This window comes from Aquarana catesbeiana, linkage group LG08, assembly GCF_042186555.1.
Source record: "Aquarana catesbeiana isolate 2022-GZ linkage group LG08, ASM4218655v1, whole genome shotgun sequence".
Taxonomy (NCBI): domain Eukaryota; kingdom Metazoa; phylum Chordata; class Amphibia; order Anura; family Ranidae; genus Aquarana; species Aquarana catesbeiana.
Genome location: NC_133331.1, coordinates 242,660,052 through 242,678,967, shown reverse-complemented (window position 1 = coordinate 242,678,967; position 18,916 = coordinate 242,660,052). Strand labels below are relative to the sequence as shown.

Sequence of the window (18,916 nt, the reverse complement as noted above, 5' to 3'; positions counted from 1 at the left end):
AAAACCTCTTTTATCATCTTTAATTCCGTAGCAAGGGCTATAAAGTTTCTATCATACAAGGCAGTAATGTTATCCATCAGGTCTGTCAAATCAATGATGAAACTGAAAGCCTTTTTACCTTTTTACATCTATTTACCCAAGGAATAGAAAACAATGGTTTAATCTCTGTCATGTGATTCAATATTTGTGAAGTTATCATCTGACTTAGGATAAGATGTAGGCCTATCAGGATAATTGTAATTTTTTACATTAGTTTCAGAGTCTTCTTCTTGTCCTGGGGGTTCGTCTTCTCCTGGAACTGACTGATCAGTGAGGTCCCTTTTAACAAGGTGCACAAAGTCTTTTTTAAGAAAGTGTATAGGTATTTTGTGGAGCGGTGTTTCTTGAAAGTCATTATCCTCCATATACCAAGTAGCAGGTATGACTCTACCAAAGTAACAAACCCCATTAGAATTCAAAGGAACCCAAGAATATGCTTTCTTTCCACATATGAAGTAATAGCCTGGTGGGGCAGCACAAGCTTTATTGAAATTATATCCTTGCAGGCACAATAGTTTCATGTTGATCAGAAGAAAGGTGAGGATGTGTTAGATTACTGGAATAGATTTAAAGATGCTATTCAAAAGCATAAGGATTGGATTCCCAGTAGATGAAACTGCTTTGTCCAAGACAGGGTCTGGTTGACAGTTTCATGGGAGGATTGTTATAGGAAGTTAGAGAATGGGAGGTCAGGGTCATAAATGTGCTTTTGTTTTATCGCCATACTCCCCTGGCAGTCTGCTAGACAGAGGTATACTAATAATAATGGAAGTAACTATAGTTTTAACCACTGAAGGAATGGGAGTAAAACATACTTGAAGTAAAGGGAGACCTTAGATTTGCTCCTTATTCCAGCAATTTATTAACCCCAAGCAGAAGGGGCTATTGTAAATATCTATAGTGACTCAGCCTATGCTGTAGGCATTGTATAAATGGGTGGTGCTGCGCTAATCCTAAATACAAAAACCAATGTGGTTTAGGTGGTAAGTATAATCTTATATTACCGAAATATTGAAAATAAATGAGATTGATAATATAAATATTATAGCTAATACAGTAGCTAATATGGGGTGGCACATATAATATTCTGGATATAAATAGTGAACCGTGACAGAGATTAACTAAAATGGAATACACATATTCCAAGGTAAATGACCGTGATAATAGGGCTAACTAAACAACAGTATCTAACATACAATCCTAAGTAAAGTGCATAGTTAGTTAAAGCTGTGTGCATCTACAGCTTAAAGTGACAAAGTGTACAGTGCAAGCAATGAGTGCAATGTGAAACCTCTAAACAGTGAAAGAGTAATTCGCTACTCTTTCTATAAAGTCCATATTGTGCAAATCGACATCAAAAAATAATATGATGAATATCCCAAAAAAAATGGGAAGAAAAAAAAGGGTGAAAACCAAAAAGAAACATACAAAAAAAAAAAATTTCACAAGAAAAAAAGTCCTTTTGAAAATTGTGACAGCAACGTCCTAGCATGCACACGTTGCAATTAGAGTTCTATGGTGAATCACATCAAGTGCTTCTTCGTGTGCAAACCACTCAGGTAAGTAATGGCCCCTTACCTTACGGTAATAGGACAAAAGCATGTATCAGGAGAGCTTTTGTAACATCCGCCTATAGGCTCCAGCACGTCCCTCACCGGCCTAGATCCTAGGATGGGGTTCCCTCAGGTGTGGTGCGGGGGGGATATAAAGGATAATAGGCAGGAAGAAAGCCAATAGTGTAATCCCGTTTGGTAAATGGTAAATCTCTTTATTCAAAAATATTGGTACTCACATTAAAATATAAAAACAGCAATTTCAATCCGACGAGCTCGTATGCCTCTGATAGTGTATGCAGCCTGTCTCGTCCCTACGCGTGACGTCACACCACACGTGACTTCACCAGGGGATAAACACAGGCTGAAAGCGTGTCCTTAAATAGTTTAATATTGGCCAGTATTAGGCGGCCATTTTCCCGGAGTCTAATGGGAGTTAATGCGGCGGCCATTTTTCTAGAGATTGTACACCGCTAGTTCCGCCTAAGGTGTCCGTCTGTGTGAAAGTATCAGCTGACTTGTGGGACCAATGAACACTGTTCAATCAGATTGTGATGTGTGGTACTGTCAGCAGAGGAAGAGAATGCTGCCTCTGATATACGGAGCCTAGCGGAACCACACCTGAGGGAACCCCATCCTAGGATCTAGGCCGGTGAGGGACGTGCTGGAGCCTATAGGCGGATGTTACAAAAGCTCTCCTGAACATGCTTTTGCCCTATTACCGTAAGGTAAGGGGCCATTACTTACCTGAGTGGTTTGCACACGAAGAAGCACTTGATGTGATTCACCATAGAACTCTAATTGCAACGTGTGCATGCTAGGACGTTGCTGTCACAATTTTCAAAAGGACTTTTTTCTTGTGAAATTTTTTTTTTGTAGGTTTCTTTTTGGTTTTCACCCTTTTTTTTCTTCCCATTTTTTTTGGGATATTCATCATATTTTTTGATGTCGATTTGCACAATATGCACTTTATAGAAAGAGTAACGAATTACTCTTTCACTGTTTGGAGGTTTCACATTGCACTCATTGCTTGCACTGTACACTTTGTCACTTTAAGCTGTAGATGCACACAGCTTTAACTAACTATGCACTTTACTTAGGATTGTATGTTAGATACTGTTTAGTTATCCCTATTATCACGGTCATTTACATTGGAATATGTGTATTTCATTTTAGTTAATCTCTGTCACGGTTCACTATTTATATCCAGAATATTATATGTGCCACCCCATATTAGCTACTGTATTAGCTATAATATTTATATTATCAATCTCATTTATTTTCAATATTTCGGTGATATAAGATTATACTTACCACCTAAACCACATTGGTTTTTGTATTTAGGATTAGCGCAGCACCACCCATTTATACAATTTACTTAAAAGGTCAGGTGTTTACCTTAATCGGCGCATGCAGCTTTTCCATCCACAGCCGCTTCCATATCTGATAGCGCGGGAATAACTCCCCTTTATGCTGTAGTCATAGTGCATAGTTTTGCACAACTCTGGCAAGAGAGGGGTTATTTGACAGCAGCTGGAACTCCTATACAGCATAAAGAGTTAATTGTTAGATTATTGGCAGCGGTCCAGCTGCCTCTTAAAGTTGCAGTGATTAAATGTAAAGCACATACCACTTGGGAATGCTTTGGCTGATAGGTATGCTAAAGATGCTATATCTTATGAGCCAACTACAGCGCTTCCAACATTCCTGCTCACAGATCTTCAAGTGGATCTGGACATCCTATCAGCCCTGCAGGCAAGCTCGCCTCATACATCCTTTTGGACCACAAAGGGAGCTGTTTGTGGGGCAGATCTATGGAGATTAAAAAACAGACTGGTTGCTCCTCCGACTTTGTTTTTCTTTGAGCCATGGGCCTTGCCATGTCTCAACAGGAGGGATGTGTCGGGTGGTGAGATCACTTTCATCCAGTCATCCACAGTCCACGATTGCTTTTTTTTGGCCCACTGTAACCTTGTTTTTTTCTGTTTAGGTGTTGATGGTTTTCATTTGGCTATTCTGTATGTAAATCCCATTTCCTTTAGGCGATGTCTTACAGTTCAATCACAGACATTGACTCGAGTTTCTGACCATTTGTTTTGTTGTGCATTTTTTATCTTGATGATTTGAGGTTTTCCTTGGTCTACCAGTACGCTTCCCTTTAACAAACTTCCCATTTAATTTGTACTTGGTCCAGATTTTAGACAAGGCTGACTGGGAACAAACATCTTTTGCAACATTCCGTGATGATTTATCTTCTTGAAGATTTAGAATCCTCCCCTTTGATTCAACTGACATCTCCCGTGTTGGAGCCATGATTCAGGTCAATCAGGTTGGCGCAACAGCTCACCAGGGTGTGCAAGCACACTTAATGGCAGACTAATTAGCATATGCAATCTGATGCAGATGTTTGTTTTAGAACAGCAAAGTACAGGGTGATTCCATAATATTTTCCTCAGAATTGAGTGATTCCAAATTTTTGTGTTCCTTAAACCCAGAAGGTTGGAATGTTAAATGAAAATAGTTTTGAGGCATGTCCGATTAGTTTTTTTTTTTACACAATCAATAGAATAAATATTTGCCAATAATGGTGATTCCATACTTTTTGCCAGGGGTTGTAAATCCAAGGAGCATATATCCGGAAGCGCAAGAACTATAAAAAAAATAATTAAATGAGCACAATTAAAATCCACAGTCTAAAGAGCAATGCTTGCAAGGTATACATGTAGGTCAACTGAAGGCATACAGTATCTCACAAAGGTAAGTACAACCCTCACATTTTATTGTAAATATTTTATTACATCTTTTCATGTGATAACACTGAAGAAATGACACTTTGCTACAATGTAAAGCGAACAGCTTGTATAACAGTGCAAATTTGCTGTCCCCTCAGTAAACTCAACCATTAATGCCTTAACCACTGGCAATAAAAGTGAGTACACCCATAAGTGAAAATGTCCAAATTGGGCCCAATTAGCAATTTTCCCTCCCCAGTGTCATGTGACTCTAGTCTTACAAGGTCTCAGGTGTGAATGGGGAGCAGGTATATTAAATTTGGTGTTAAAAAAACACTAAACTTAGTCCAATTTTTTGCTATAATGTGAAAGATGTTATGCCAAGTAAATAGATACCCAACATGTCACGCTTTAAAATTGCGCACACTCATAGAATGGCGCCAAACTTTGGTACTTAAAAATCTTTATAGGCGATGCTTTAAAAAGGTTTACAGATTACCAGTTTAGAGTTACAGAGGTGGTCTTGGGCCCTCGCTCTAACATTTGCAGCGATACCCCACATGGGGTTTTAACGCTGTTTACAAATGTGGGCGCAACGTAGGTATGCGATCGCTTCAGTGTGAGAGCACCCGGGGACGGGGGCGCTTTAATGTTTTTATTATTGTACTTTTACACTTTCCCTTAAAAAAAAATTTGTATTCACATTACAAGGAACAAACATCTCTTGTAATAGGAATAGGGCATGACAGGTCCTCTTTATGGAGAGATGTGGGGTTTATAAGACTCCACATCTCTCCTCTGGGCTGGAAAGACCAAGATTAAAAAAAAAACAAAAAAAAAAAAAAAAAACGAACTCGGCCTTTCCAGCCGAGTACAGGGCAGGGTTTACATCTGCCGGGCCAGACGTGACATCTTAACGTTGCGCCCAGGCCTCCGAAGGTCATAGAGACTGCCGGGAACCACCTGGCCCACAGTATTCTCTAGGACATCCCCTCCCACCACCTGTAAAAACAATCAAAGCCCCTGAACAGCCACTATGATTGTTCTTACGGTGCAGGGAATCGCCGGCTAAAAATTAACATATTGGAATGATTCCTGTAGCTGTGGGCATCATTCAGATACTGTATCTCCACTCAGTCCAGGATGTCATATGACGGACTTGGGGGGGAAGTGGTTAAGGTTAAACCGCTTCTCCAATCTCATTGTGTGGCCCCATGTCCTCTTACACTCCCCGAGACTGAAAAGTTTTCTTCCTATGCTAGGATCACCATTGAGGTATTTGTATATTGCTGTCATATCTCTTTTCAAGCGTCTCTTCTCCAGGGAGAATACATTTAGTGCTTTTAGTCGTTCCTCGTAATTGAAGACCTCCGGTACCCTGATTAATTTTGTTGCCCTTCTCTGGACTCTCTTTAGCACATCCTTCCTGAGGACTGATGACCAGAACACTTCAGATGTGGCCGAACCAGAGTTTTATCAAGGCCAGGATTATAATTTTATCTCTGGAGTAAATCCCCTTTTTTTATGCATTCTAATAGTCTGCTGGCTTTGCTTGCTGCAGCTCAACATTGCATGCTACTGCTCAGTCTGTCATCTACTAGGACCCCCAAGAGGTTCGCCCCCTAGTGAGTAGTTTGCATTTATAGGTTTAGCCCCCAAGTGCATCACTTTACATTTTCTCAACATTAAACCTCATTTGCTAGGTAGTTGCCCATGCCATTATTTTATTCAGGTCTTCCTGTAAAATTTCTATATTCCGATGCAAATTTATTGCCCTGCTTATTTGTGTGTCATACGCAAAAACTGAGATTGAGCCATTTATACCGACCGCTATATCATTAATGAAGAAATTAAAGAGAATTGGTCCTAAGACAGAGCCTTGGGGTACCCCTCTTACCACTCCAGACCAGTCAGAGTACAAGTTATTTATTGCATTTGTAAAACTGCTGTGCGTGTGACATTAAAAGATTGCAACGATTGCCATTTTATTCTCTATAGTTTCTGCTAAAAAAAAAAAGGAAGGTTTGGAGGTTAAGTAATTTTCTAGCAAAAAATACTGATATAAACTTGTAAACAAAAAGTGCCAGAAACAGCCTGGTCAGCAAGTGGTTAAGAATCTTTAAATGCACACATTTTGAATTAAAATGAATGCTACTGCAGCTGAAAAAAAAAATTAAGGTTACTTGAAAAGGTCCCTGGAGCGCAACACACATTGTCATGGTAACCAAGATGCTTGCAGTCCAAGCCTCACAAATCAGATTGGCAGCGGGGTTCTCTCAGCGGTCTCGGGGTTTCATTGACGTCACTTTTGGTGTGCCAGACTGGCACAAGTTGCTTCCTGCACAGCAACAGTCGGATTATAACATCAGCATATTTCCCTGGAACCCTATGGCTGACTTGGCAGTTATGAAAATTTCTTCCACCTTTGCAGATAGTGTAGCTTGTGCCTGCTGACATGTATGCCTTGAGGTAACCTTCATGTATACCTTACAAGCATTGCTTTTCAGACTGTGGAAAATTGTGTTTTTTTAATAAATGTTTATTTATATGATCCTTGAGTTTCTGGATATATGCTCCTTGGATATATACCTAGAATATTATGGCTTCTTTATTGCACTAGTGGTACACTAGCACCATCATGTGGCCATTTATCTCAAGCACTTTGTTTCTAAAGGCTTATACACAGAAGGCACAGCCCCAGACTCAACAGTTTATAGGTCTGGACACTACTTCCCAAGGGGAGATATATTAACTTCTGCTTCACCCACTTTGGGAGGGCCTTCCCCTGCGCCACTGAGAAGGCCTTCTGGGATAGGGATCCACCAGATGATAAACTGTATGTGCACACTTGTATTGCTCAGTCAAACACACACTACTTTAAGCATACTCTACCACTTCCACATTCGTCTCTCAGAAACATCTACACAGGTAATAACACCAACTTCATTTAGAGAGATGCAAGCATTAATGCATATTTTATTTTTTTTTTTAATTTTTTTAAGCATTTAAGAAAACATTAGAAACTAGACAGAAAGCAAGGTAAAAAGAAAAAAAAAAGAAAAATGGAAAGCACATTTAACTAATCATGGAAACTACATATGGTGTTAAAGTTCGACAGTAAAATAGTGAACGTTCCAAAGAGATCTGCAGCAATCTTCTGTGGAATTGCTTGTAAGAGGATAAAGAAAAGCTGTAAGCCCAGGGACCAACTAAAATTCTACAAATGTACAGAAAAAATAAAGAGTATGAATTGCATTGCTGCGATTTTCCCCAATACTTCACAGTAATCACACAGGTTTTGTACACATGCACAAAAGTGTTAAGTTATAAGCATGTAACATGAACTTTGTCACAAGAGGAGCCCTCATGCAGCATATTCATGCTTTGACAGATCAAAGGCTGTAAAATCGCAGACTACGATCCATTCCTGCTGAAGCTAGGAACTTTGCATTCTGACCAAATGCCAAGCCTGTGGTAAGTGCGCTGTGATCTGTGGAAGAATAAATTTACATGCTTAGTCATTTAATATATAAAATAAAATAAAGATAATTCAGTGCTATGCTAAGCCGCAGTGCCAATTATCTTTTAGAAGACAATAAAATACATGTAATATACTGCGAGAATAAATACTGAACAATATCATTAGTAGATAATGCATTCAATATTTCCATCTAAAAACATTTTCACTACATACACTAGGGAATTATAACTATAGTGTGATGAATAATCCGCACTGCTCCTCCTATAAGGCTCACTAACCCACCAGCTTTCCACATAGGCAGTCTCAGATGGGGGAAAAAACAAAAAAAAAAAAAAAAAAAACAGGCTTCCATAATGTAAAACAAATAAATCAAAGCAATTCATTAAAAAATAACGCACTTTAAAAAGTGGTAGTAACCCCAAAACTAAAAATGTAATATATTGCAGCTTATCAATCAGATGTTGTGGCTGCATTAAAGCGGGAGTAAACCCATCGATTTAATAGTTTCAAAGAACACTTACAATTCTGGTATGCCAGAAAATGGGATTTTTGTACTCACCGTAAAATCCATTTCTCTGAGTTCATCAACGGACACAGCGCCTCCTTAATCTTGACCATTGGGTTATATCGCCTCTGCAGGAGTAGGACTAGGCAGAACAAAAAACACCTGGCTACGCCCATGGGCTGTCCTCAGTCAGAATATAACCCCACTCCCTGCTCTAGGTATTCAAGTTTAGTAGCAAGCAGTAATAGAAGTATCAAAAACTCCATAGAGGGGTGGGTGCTGTGTCCGATTAACTCAGAGAAATGGATTTTACGGCGAGTACAAAAATCCAATTTTCTCTTTCGTTCATCGACAGACACAGCGCCTCCTTAATCTTGACCATTGGGACGTCCAAAAGCAGTGCCAAAGAAAAACGAGGGGTGGGCAAAATAACCCAAGGCTAACCACAAGAGCCCTAACCAGGACACAGGAGCCTTAACCGGGTATCAGGAGCCCCATCTGAAAAAAAAAAAAAAATTTAAAGAAAAAAAAACACTTTTTATGAGGGAACCCCCCTCAAACAACAGCCTGCAAAACCTTGCGGCCAAAACAAGCATCCGCAGATATCAAAATATCTACTTTATAGAATTTAGTGAAGGTATGCACTGATGACCAAGTTGCCGCCTTGCAAACCTGTGATATTGATGCTTGATGACGAAAGGCCCAAGAAGTACTAAGCGCCTGAGTAGAATGCGCAGTGACAGGGAAAGGAGGAACCCAGCCCTTAATAGAATAGGCCTGAGTCACAGTCTGTCTGATCCATCTGGAGATGGTACCCGAAGAAGCGGCCAGCCCTTTTCTTGGTTCTTGTGTAACCAAAAAAGTGAGTCTGACTTCAGGAAGGACTCAGTGGATTCCAGGTACACCCGAATCGCACGAACCACATTCAAGGTATGCAAAGCAAATTCCTTGGGATGAGCCGGCTTGGGACACAAGGACAGCAACACAATGTCCTCATTCAAATGGAAGTCGGACAAGCTTGGGCAAAAATGATGGACAGGGACTTAGAACCACTTTATCCCTATGGAGTACTAAATAGGTACTACGACAGGATAATGCCGCCAACTCCGAAACCCTGTGGGCCGAGGTAATAGCTACCAGGAATGCCACCTTCTGGAACAACATAGGCAAGGGAATCTCCCAAACATTCTCGAATGGAGGTTTCTGGAGAACCGATAGCACCAAGTTTAAATCCCATGACAGCAAAAGAGACCAGACAGGCAGAGCCACATGCCGGACTCCTTGAATGAAGGTACGAACTAAAGAGTGAATGGCTAGGGGTCGCTGAAAGAAGACTGCTAAGGCAGACACCTGGCCCTTGATGGTGCTCAAAGCCAACTTCTGCTCAACGCCCTGTTGAAGAAAAGCCAAGATCCGAGCCACAAGAAAGGATTGAGGATGAACGCCAATCGTCTCACACAAAGAAATGTACGCTTTCCGTGTACGATGGTATATCTTACTAGAAGACGACTTACTCGCCCTCACCATAGTAGGGATCACTGATCCCGACAGACCTATCTCTCAGTACCTGGCTTTCAATGGCCAGGCCATTAAAACCAGTTACTGTAAAGCAGGATGGAAGAGGAAGGCGAGGGCCCCACAGTAACACTAGGACAACTGCAGCCTCTATCAGAGGAACTCGCGAGGTTGCTACGAGCCTCAGTTACTTCCCGTTGAACTGAATGCGCTTAAGGGGCCAACGTTCAAGAATAAAAACTAGTAACCTGGTCAGCATTCACTCCAGAGTCAAACCCAGGTAGCCCAATTTCCTGGACAGGGCTAGAGGGGACCTTGGGTAATTCGGACATCACCTGAAACTTTACAGGAATTATACCCACACAAGGAGACACAGGGCCCCCCCGAAGTGGACAAATTCTGTCCCCCTTCTTTGGTACCCCCAAAAGGTTCAATTCGTGGACCCCCTCAACGCTCACGAAGGAGGTCCATGAATCTGGGAACCAGCGAAGATGTCCCCCCCACCCCAGCAATGGGTGAGGACAGACCTTCATGCTGAAGGAGTCATGTCAGTGGATCCGGAGAAGCCAGCTCCAGGCTTACCAGACCAAGATTGCTTGGAACTTCCGGGGGAAGACTTGAGATCCGTTTGCTTTATCTGTCGTCCCAGGAAACCGGAAGAATTTCTTATGGGCTGAGAAGGAAGGCCCCCGTCTGCTCCTTCCCTTTCCTAGATTGAGGCAGGAAGGTACTCTTTCCCCCTGTGACACTCTTAATGATGTCACCCAGGGTAGCCCCAAACAGGTGGTCGCCTTGAAAGGGCAGATCAATGAGGGCTTTTTTGGAGGCTTGGTCTGCCGACCAATTCTTAAGCCACAGGACACGTCTATAATCACCACCGCTGAAATAGAAAGCTTGGACAGCACAGGAGCTGCATCACAAATATACTGTAGCTCATGGACGAAGTCCGCTAAATCAACATAAGCAGCGGGAACCTGCTCACTACCTAGACCCTGGTGCAAAAGCTTGGCCCATTCAGTTAGGGTCTGCGACACCAGGGCAGAGGCCAAGACTGGACACAACGCCAAGCCAGCCATAGTAAACATGCTGCGTGCCACAGCCTCCGCTTTCCTGTCAGCTGGGTCCTTAAAGGATTCCTCTGCTGGGATCATGGTTGCTTTATTCAACCTGGAAACAGGAGGGTCCACTACTGGTGGCATAGTCCACTTTTTTTAAAAGTGATTCTTCAAAGGGGTAGCGTACTAAGAAACGTTTGGGTACCACAAAGGGTGAATTTGGTTGTTCCCATTCCTTATAGGTAAACCTATCAAAATAAGGCAGAAAAGAAAACACCCTTGGTGTGCGAGGTGACTTATGCGTACCAAAGGACACAGCCACGTCTGTGGCCCTGTCAGCTGCATCACCCATCTTTAGAGTCTCCCGCACCGCAGTAACAAGTGCATCCACCAATGCTTTTTCACTAGCTGCTGAGACTGCAGAGGACTCATCCTTAATATCGGATGGGTCAGGGGCGAGATATTAAACCCCCCCAGACGGGCCACGTCCCTGGCGGCATCAGGCTCAGAATCAGACGAGACAGACTGAGCAGGGGAAGGCGGGGGGACGCTTCCTCCCGGGTCTTTGCCCACACACTACTTCCACCCGGGATACTAATGACTCAAGGACAGCGCAACCATGGGAAGCTGGGGTTCTGAAGGACCTTGCCACCTCCATGAAGGGTTCAGTGGGTGAGATGTGACCCTGAGGGTCCATAAGCAAGAAAACCCTGTAGTACAAAGGAACTTTGGCACCACTAAGGGACACCCCAATAACCAGGGTACCTATCAGCAGAGAGATACACAAGGACCACCAAAGACTCACCCTACCAAATGGAGGAGCGCTGCTATTCGGACCCAGCAACACCAGTGTCGGCATCCATTTCATATATCCCGGGACAGGCAGAGAAGCATAGTGGGGGAAGAGAGGAGCTCTGGCATCTCCATGAGGTTCTGGCAGTCTCTAATGTCTCACTAGACTAACGAAAAATGGCCGCCGTGACATCATTGGCTACACAAACATGACCGCCAGCTGGAGACCAGCCAGACCAATGGAAAATGGCCGCCGTGACCTCATCGGCTACACAAACATGGCCGCCAGCCAGAGACTAGCCAGACCAAGACGTGATGTCATCAGACCACCCAAAAATGGCCGCCGGCCGTTTGACATGCTGTAGCATGCTGCCAGGATCCTCCCTTCCAAAAAGGTACTGTACCACCAGGCAGGGTGAACATTTAAGGGGACACCTCTGTGCCCTCTGCACTGGGACCCCCAAACTGCACACACAGCAGGGCATGCACCTAGGGGCCTCCGCTGCAACCCCCCCCCCATACTGCCAGGGCAGGACACACCCCACCCAGAAGGGAAATGGCAGGGGAGACCCCCAGAAATCTCCTGCCTGCACTGGGACTCCCACCAATCCGTGGGGGGAGGGGGAAGCCCAGTATAACCAGGGGACTTTAGGATGGGAGGAGGGATCCTGCAGGCAGGTCCGACCAACCCTGGAGGGTACCCGCGTCCACCCCAAACCGCACAAAGGGGGAAAGGGGAACTGTACTTACCGATCCATGGTGCAGGTGACCCTCCAGACAGAACTCCTCGCAACTGAAGTGGGGGCTGTCGGCCAAGGGACCGCTGGGGCTTGGACCAGAGCCCGTTCGTATGTGACCCTGCGAGACGTTTAACTCGCGGGCCAGCCTCCGTCCGTTGAGGCCGACCTAATGCGTAGCTGCGGTCTGCACGCTCTCGCTGGACTGGGGAGACCACTGGATCTAGATGATCCAGCCCGGCAATTTGATTGCAGATCTCCCAGGAGAAAATGAATTACAAAAAAAGTCAAAAAGTTAAATTTGCTCGGACCAAAAGATCCCAGCAAGGAGCTAGGTCCTTACTCCTGACTAGACAGAAAAAAAACTGAATACCTAGAGCAGGGAGGGGCTATAGACTGACTGAGGATAGCCCATGTGCGTAGCCAGGTGTTTTTTTGATCTGCCTAGTCCTACTCCTGCAGAGGCGATATAACCCAATGGTCAAGATTAAGGAGGCGCTGTGCACGTCGAACTTAAGAGAAATGCTAACTTTCACATTGGATGTGCTCTCAACCAAACTTTCAAACCATTCAATGGCTGGTGTCATAACTGATCACATGTGCAGCATTATGGCAGTTGAAGAATTATCAGAGGCCAAGATGGCAGCTTCCTTGGCTGAAAACGATAGGAGGGTTTACTTCCACAAATTAAAGCCAAACTCAAGCTAACACTTTTTAAGCAGTTACAGCAAGTTTTGATTCCTTTTTGGATAAAGGTTTTACATAATCTAATAAAAGCCGACCAAAGGTTTTACATAATCTAATAAAAGCCAACATGTCAGTGTTAAATGGTTGGTTTGAACCCTCTAACTGCTACATCTTTTGGGTTTCATACCACTTTAAAAACACTCAAATCGCAGTGCTAAACAGCACTGTATAATTTACTCATATATACAATCGTTCACTATTCAGTACAAGCGGTGGCTGATGTGCACAAGATGAGCACTTGAGATGTAAAGTTTTTGAACACTGCTGGACTTTTTGGGGATTCGTGTACAAAAAAATATACACAGCGCTAAACATGAAAAGCTATTTTCAAACTAAAAAATTAATCGTGATATCTACATATATAAGCATAGGTCTGCAAACAATAATTGTGCAACTATAAGCATCATCCATAAATGTAGCAATCTTGTTAAACAATTAAATCCTCAGGTGATATATCTACCAAGGGGATCACTAAAGTGTTTGTTAGCCCCCCCCAAAAAAGGTTCCCGCTCCTTTAAAGCATGTTATATGACACAGTGCTTGTGCTGTGTCATTTGGCCCCCTGTAACACCTAAAAAAAAACTCCTGGCTTATCCTGCCGTTTTTCCCCTCCCCATTGTAAACTGACCACGATGTATCATGGATACTGACCCCAACACCGTGGTCAGTTTAGGTTCAGCAGCCCGCTATCTGCTCCTGTGTGTCGCCTTCCTCCTTCCCCTCTGTTTGTGTGAGCCGTCCCTCCCCCCTCCTGCTGCTCTCATAACACTAACCTGTATACACCATCAGCACTGCCTCCTATTGCGGTATCCCCCACTGTGTATGACTTATAAATATAAATGCTGTAAATACCCAATTTAACAGTCGAGATTGTGAGCACATGACCAGCCAGCCCTCTCCTCCCCCTCCCCTCCAGACTGACATCAGCAGGGGAATCTCAGGACTACCCGCTGCATCTCTCAGAGGGGGAAAGGAGAAAGCTGGCTGGTCATGTGATCGCAATCTCGGCAGTGAAATTAGGTATTTGCAGCATTTATTTTTATAAATCACACAAAGAGGGGGATACTACAATAGGAGGTAGTGCTGATGGTGTATACAGTTTAGAGTGACTTAACAACCACTTTAGGGCTCTCGCATCTCTTGTAGTAGAACATGCGTTCCGGCTCGCAATTTTCTTGGAATGCTTTACACATGTTTCCAAATGTCACAAATAGGGTAACTGGATTCAATTGAATGAGCTGCCCTATGTGCGTTTATGTTTACTGTGCCAAAAAAAAGCTTACACATCTTTTTGGGCGACAAGCTTCAAGCTATTTTGTCACACGTTTTGCTGAGATTGCTGTGCGCTTTAGATGCGCAACAATCGCAGTAAAATTGCACCACGTTTGGGATGCCATTAAGAATGAATGGCATCCAAGTGCACACCGCATGTTTTGCCGCAATTTAGAATCTGATTCTACCCACAATTCCAAATTGCTAGGCCTGAATAGGGCTTAAAAAGTCAAAGTAGCCAATGCACATTTTAGTGTCCATGAAAATCACTTGTTTTAATCCACAATGTGCAAGCACAGTGCTCTTGTCCTTATGATCATGCCAAGCACACCCACTCATGAATAAACTCACCGGAAGGTGTGACCCCTTAAATACGTGGGTCTTAAGTGCTTTTTTTTTATTCCCATCTCAAGCCCACTTTAATCCTGCAACTCCGGCCCTCCAGCTGCACACGTAAAAGCAGAAGGCAGCACATTGAATAGAACATTTTTTTTTTTTTTTTTTAAATCCAACATAAAAAGAATGTGCACCCGGCAGTGGCATGTGGAACACATTCATTTAAGTGCAAATTTTTAATGTAGGATTTTAAAATGAATGGCTAGATGTGATGTGCTGCCTTCTGCTTTTACTTAATGCATTTGGCTAGAACTGGAGATAAAATTGGGCTTGAGCTAATAAAAAGAAGCACTTCAGCAATGTAGAAATCCCAAACTCAGAAATCCACTATTCTTTAGGACTTGGGTTCCAACAGCAATGCTGTTAAAGCCAGAGACTGTGAATCAGGGTGGAAGAGAGGGCCTTGAGATAGCAGATCTGTAGAGAAGAGGCCTTCGGGGGTCAAACCGGGCGGGCATCATCCTGGTACTGTTTTTTTTAGAGCTGGCGATCTGCTTTCCAGCGATAACAACCGATGCGTCTAAAAGCCGCTCGGCTGTTATACCGGAGGAGGGGAAGCCCCCCCCTCTTACCAGGCCTCCCGTTCCACCGGGAGGCCCGATCAACAATCCGCCGCCTCCGGCGGCTAGTGACAGTCTGGAACTAAGCCGTAAGTGGATTTGTTCCAGCCTCCTAATTGTAAACACGGAAGCGACATCATGACGTCACTTCCCGTTTACTCGGCTGCCAATGGGGCCGGTTTAAATATACAGTATTCAGAATCGCCGAAAACGGCGATCTGAATACTTTGAAGTGCAAAGGAGGGATCCCGCCATAAAGAGTACCTGTCATCACCTATTACTGTCACAAGGGATGTTTACATTCCTTGTGACAGCAATAAAAGTGATCACATTTAAAAAAAAAAATTAAAATAAAATAAAGAGACATTTTTTTTTAAAGCGCGTCGCCGCAAGCTCACGCAGCAAAGAAAATGCATACTGAAGTCTTGCCCGCATATGTAAACAGTGTTCAAAGCACACGTGAGGTATCGCCGAGATTGTCAGAGCGAAAGCGATAACTCTAGCACTAGACCTCCTCTAACTCTAACCGTAAAATTTTTTTTAAAGCATCGCCTATGGAGATTTTTAGGTACCTTAGTTTGTCACCATTCCACGAGTGCGTGCAATTATAAAGCATGACATGTTTGGTATCTATTTACTCAGAGTAACATCATCTTTCACATTATACAAAAAAATTGGGCTAACTTTACGGTTTCGTTTTTTTTAATTCATGAAAGTGTCCCTTTTCCCAAAAAGTTGTGTTTAAAACACTGCTGCACAAATACCGTGTGACATAAAATATTGCAACAATCGCCATTTTATTCTCTAGATTCTCTGCTAAAAAATATATATATAATGTTTGGGGATCTAAGTATTTTTCTAGCAAAAAATACGGATTTTAACTTGTAAACACCAAATGTCAAAAATAGGCCTTAGTCATGAAGAGAGTTAAAATACATTTTTTCTTCGTTTTTCCAAAAATCAGTACGCCACCATACCTCTTACTAAATACCTTGGACTGTCTACTATATGAAAAGGGGTCATTTGGAGGGTATTTGTACAGTCCGTACTAGGTGGAGCAAGTGTTGTCCATTATTTATTTTTTTAGATTTAACAAACTTAATCCAGCACAAGTTGGTATTTGACATAGATCTAATTTAACTACTTGCCTACCGAGCCAATTCTGACACTTCTCTCCTATATGTAAAAAACATTTTTTTTGCTAGAAAATTACTCAGAACATTATATGTTTTTTTTTTAGCAGAGACCCTAGAGAATAAAATAGTGGTTGTTGCAACTTTTTATCTTTCACGGTATTTGCGCAGCAATTTTTCGAACGCATTTTTTTGGTAAAACAAAACACTGTTAAATGCATTAAAAAAAAAACCAAAAAACAGTAAAGTCAGTAATGTGAAAGATGTCACGCTGAGTAAATAAGATACTTAACATGTCATGCTTTAAAATTGCGAACACTTGTGGAATGGCTCCACACTTCAGTACTTCAAAAATTTTAAAGATTGCTTTAAATTTTTTTTTACAGGTTACTTGTTTAGAGTTACAGAGGAGGTCTTGCACTAGAATTATCGCTCTCGCTCTAGGAGATACCTCACATGTGTGGTTTGAACGCCGTTTACATATGTGGGCGCGACCTACGTATTTACATTTTTTTTTAAATCACTTTTATTCCTATTACAAGGAATGTAAACATCCCATGTAACAGAAGTATGGCATGACAGGTCCCCTTTACAGTGACATCTGGGGTCTAAGTCCCCAGATCTCACCTCTAGGCTGGGAAGCCTGAAATATAAAAAAGAAAGATTCAGCTTCCTGAATTTTTCAAATGCAGAGTCCGGGCGTGACGTCATAACATCGTGCCCGGCGCCTCTGAATTAACAGAGACTTCGGGGACAATCTGAAAAATAGATAAAACAGCACTAGCAGCCTATATCAAGCAATATACATCCTAATAAACAGTGCCTATTGTATCATTGTTAGGAGAAAAATAGGAATTTTATAACAGCTTACCTGTAAAATCCTTTCCTTGGAGTACATCATGGGACACAGAGCCTTAAGTAATAACTTAATGGGTTATAGGCCACCTTCAGGTGATGGACACTGGTATACCCAATCCAGGAAGTTCACTCCCTGTATAACCCCTCCTCCTTCCAGGAGCACATCAGTTTTTGAAGCAAAGCAATATACTTAAACCCCAAAAAGAGGGGAGGGACCTCCCATGATGTACTCCAAGAAAAGGATTTTACCGGTAAGCCGTTATAAAAATCCTATTTTCTTTATCATACATCATGGGACACAGAGCCTTAAGTAATAACTTAATGGGACGTCCCATAGCAATGCTACTTGAGAGGAGGGAGACACAACCCGGAGGGTACCCCCAGACTTGAGGACCTATACTGCTGCCAGGCAGCACAGTGCACCCAAAGGCGATATCCTCATACCACCTTACATCCGCTTGATAAAATGTGGTGAATGTATGTACTAAAGACCAAGTTGCAGACTTACAGATCTGAGTCATGGAGGCCTGCTGACGCACTGCCCAAGAAGCACTAACCACCCTGTTATAGTACGCCTCAACTTGAAAAGGTGGAATCTTACCCCTTAAATTATACGTTTGAATTATAACTTGCCAAATCCACTTAGCGACAGTGGATTTCGACGCTGCCTGTGCTTTCTTAGGTTTAGGTGAAAACCTGAAACCACTTTTGGCAAAAAGTCTGGATGAGGGCCTAATACTACCCTGTGAATATTCAAATATGGCTCTTTACAAGAAAGAACAGCCAATTCCGAAACCCTCCTTGCTGAAGGCTATAGCAACCAACAAACCAACTTCCTGGTCAGAAAGACTAAGGGAATATGTTGTATCGGTTCAAATGGCTGTTTTTGTAACACAGACAAAACTAAGTTCAAGTCCCAAGAGTTCAAAGGAGGTTTGACTGGTGGAATAAGCCGCATCACCCCTTGCATAAAATCCCTGGACTAAAGAATGTGAAGCAAGCGGTCTTTGAAATAAGACCAAAAAAGCTGAGACTTGGCCTTTAATAGTACTCAAGGCCAACTTCATTTCTACCCCTAATTGTAGAAAGGCAAGAATTCTGCCTATGATATATCTCAGAGGGTGCCAACCCTTGAATTCACACCAGGAAACATTAGCCCTCCAGACAAATATTTCGTTCTGGAAGCTGGCTTCCTTGCATTAATCAGGGTCGAGATAACTGACCCAGAAAGCCCACGTTTCTTCAGAATGTGGGTTTCAATAGCCAAGCCATTAAATTTAGAGACTGTAAGGTAGGATGGAATATCGGTCCCTGTGAGAGCAGATCTGGCCGTGGTGGGAGGGACCGTGGACCCTCTACTGCCATCTTTACGATTTCTGCGTACCATGACCTTCTGGGCCATGCTGCCGCTACCAGAATTACCGGCTTTCTTTCCAGCTTGATCCTGCAAAGAAGTCAAGGTAGCAACTGAATAGGGGGAAATGCATAGATCATTGAGAACTGATCCCATGGGGTCACCAACGCATCCGTTCCGCATGCGA

The 18,916-nt window shown here is 42.8% G+C and overlaps 1 protein-coding gene across 1 annotated transcript in view; it reads right to left on the bottom strand.

Annotated features, from left to right (window-relative positions):
• Window positions 1-7,270: 7,270 nt before the first annotated feature.
• Window positions 7,271-18,916, bottom strand: part of PRPF19 (pre-mRNA processing factor 19) — a 498,552-nt gene continuing 486,906 nt past the window's right edge. Inside the window, exon 16 of the mRNA XM_073596965.1 lies at window positions 7,271-7,814. Within this exon, the coding sequence (XP_073453066.1) occupies window positions 7,717-7,814 (98 nt within the window). The 3' untranslated portion in view covers window positions 7,271-7,716. The remainder of the gene's footprint in view (window positions 7,815-18,916) is intronic.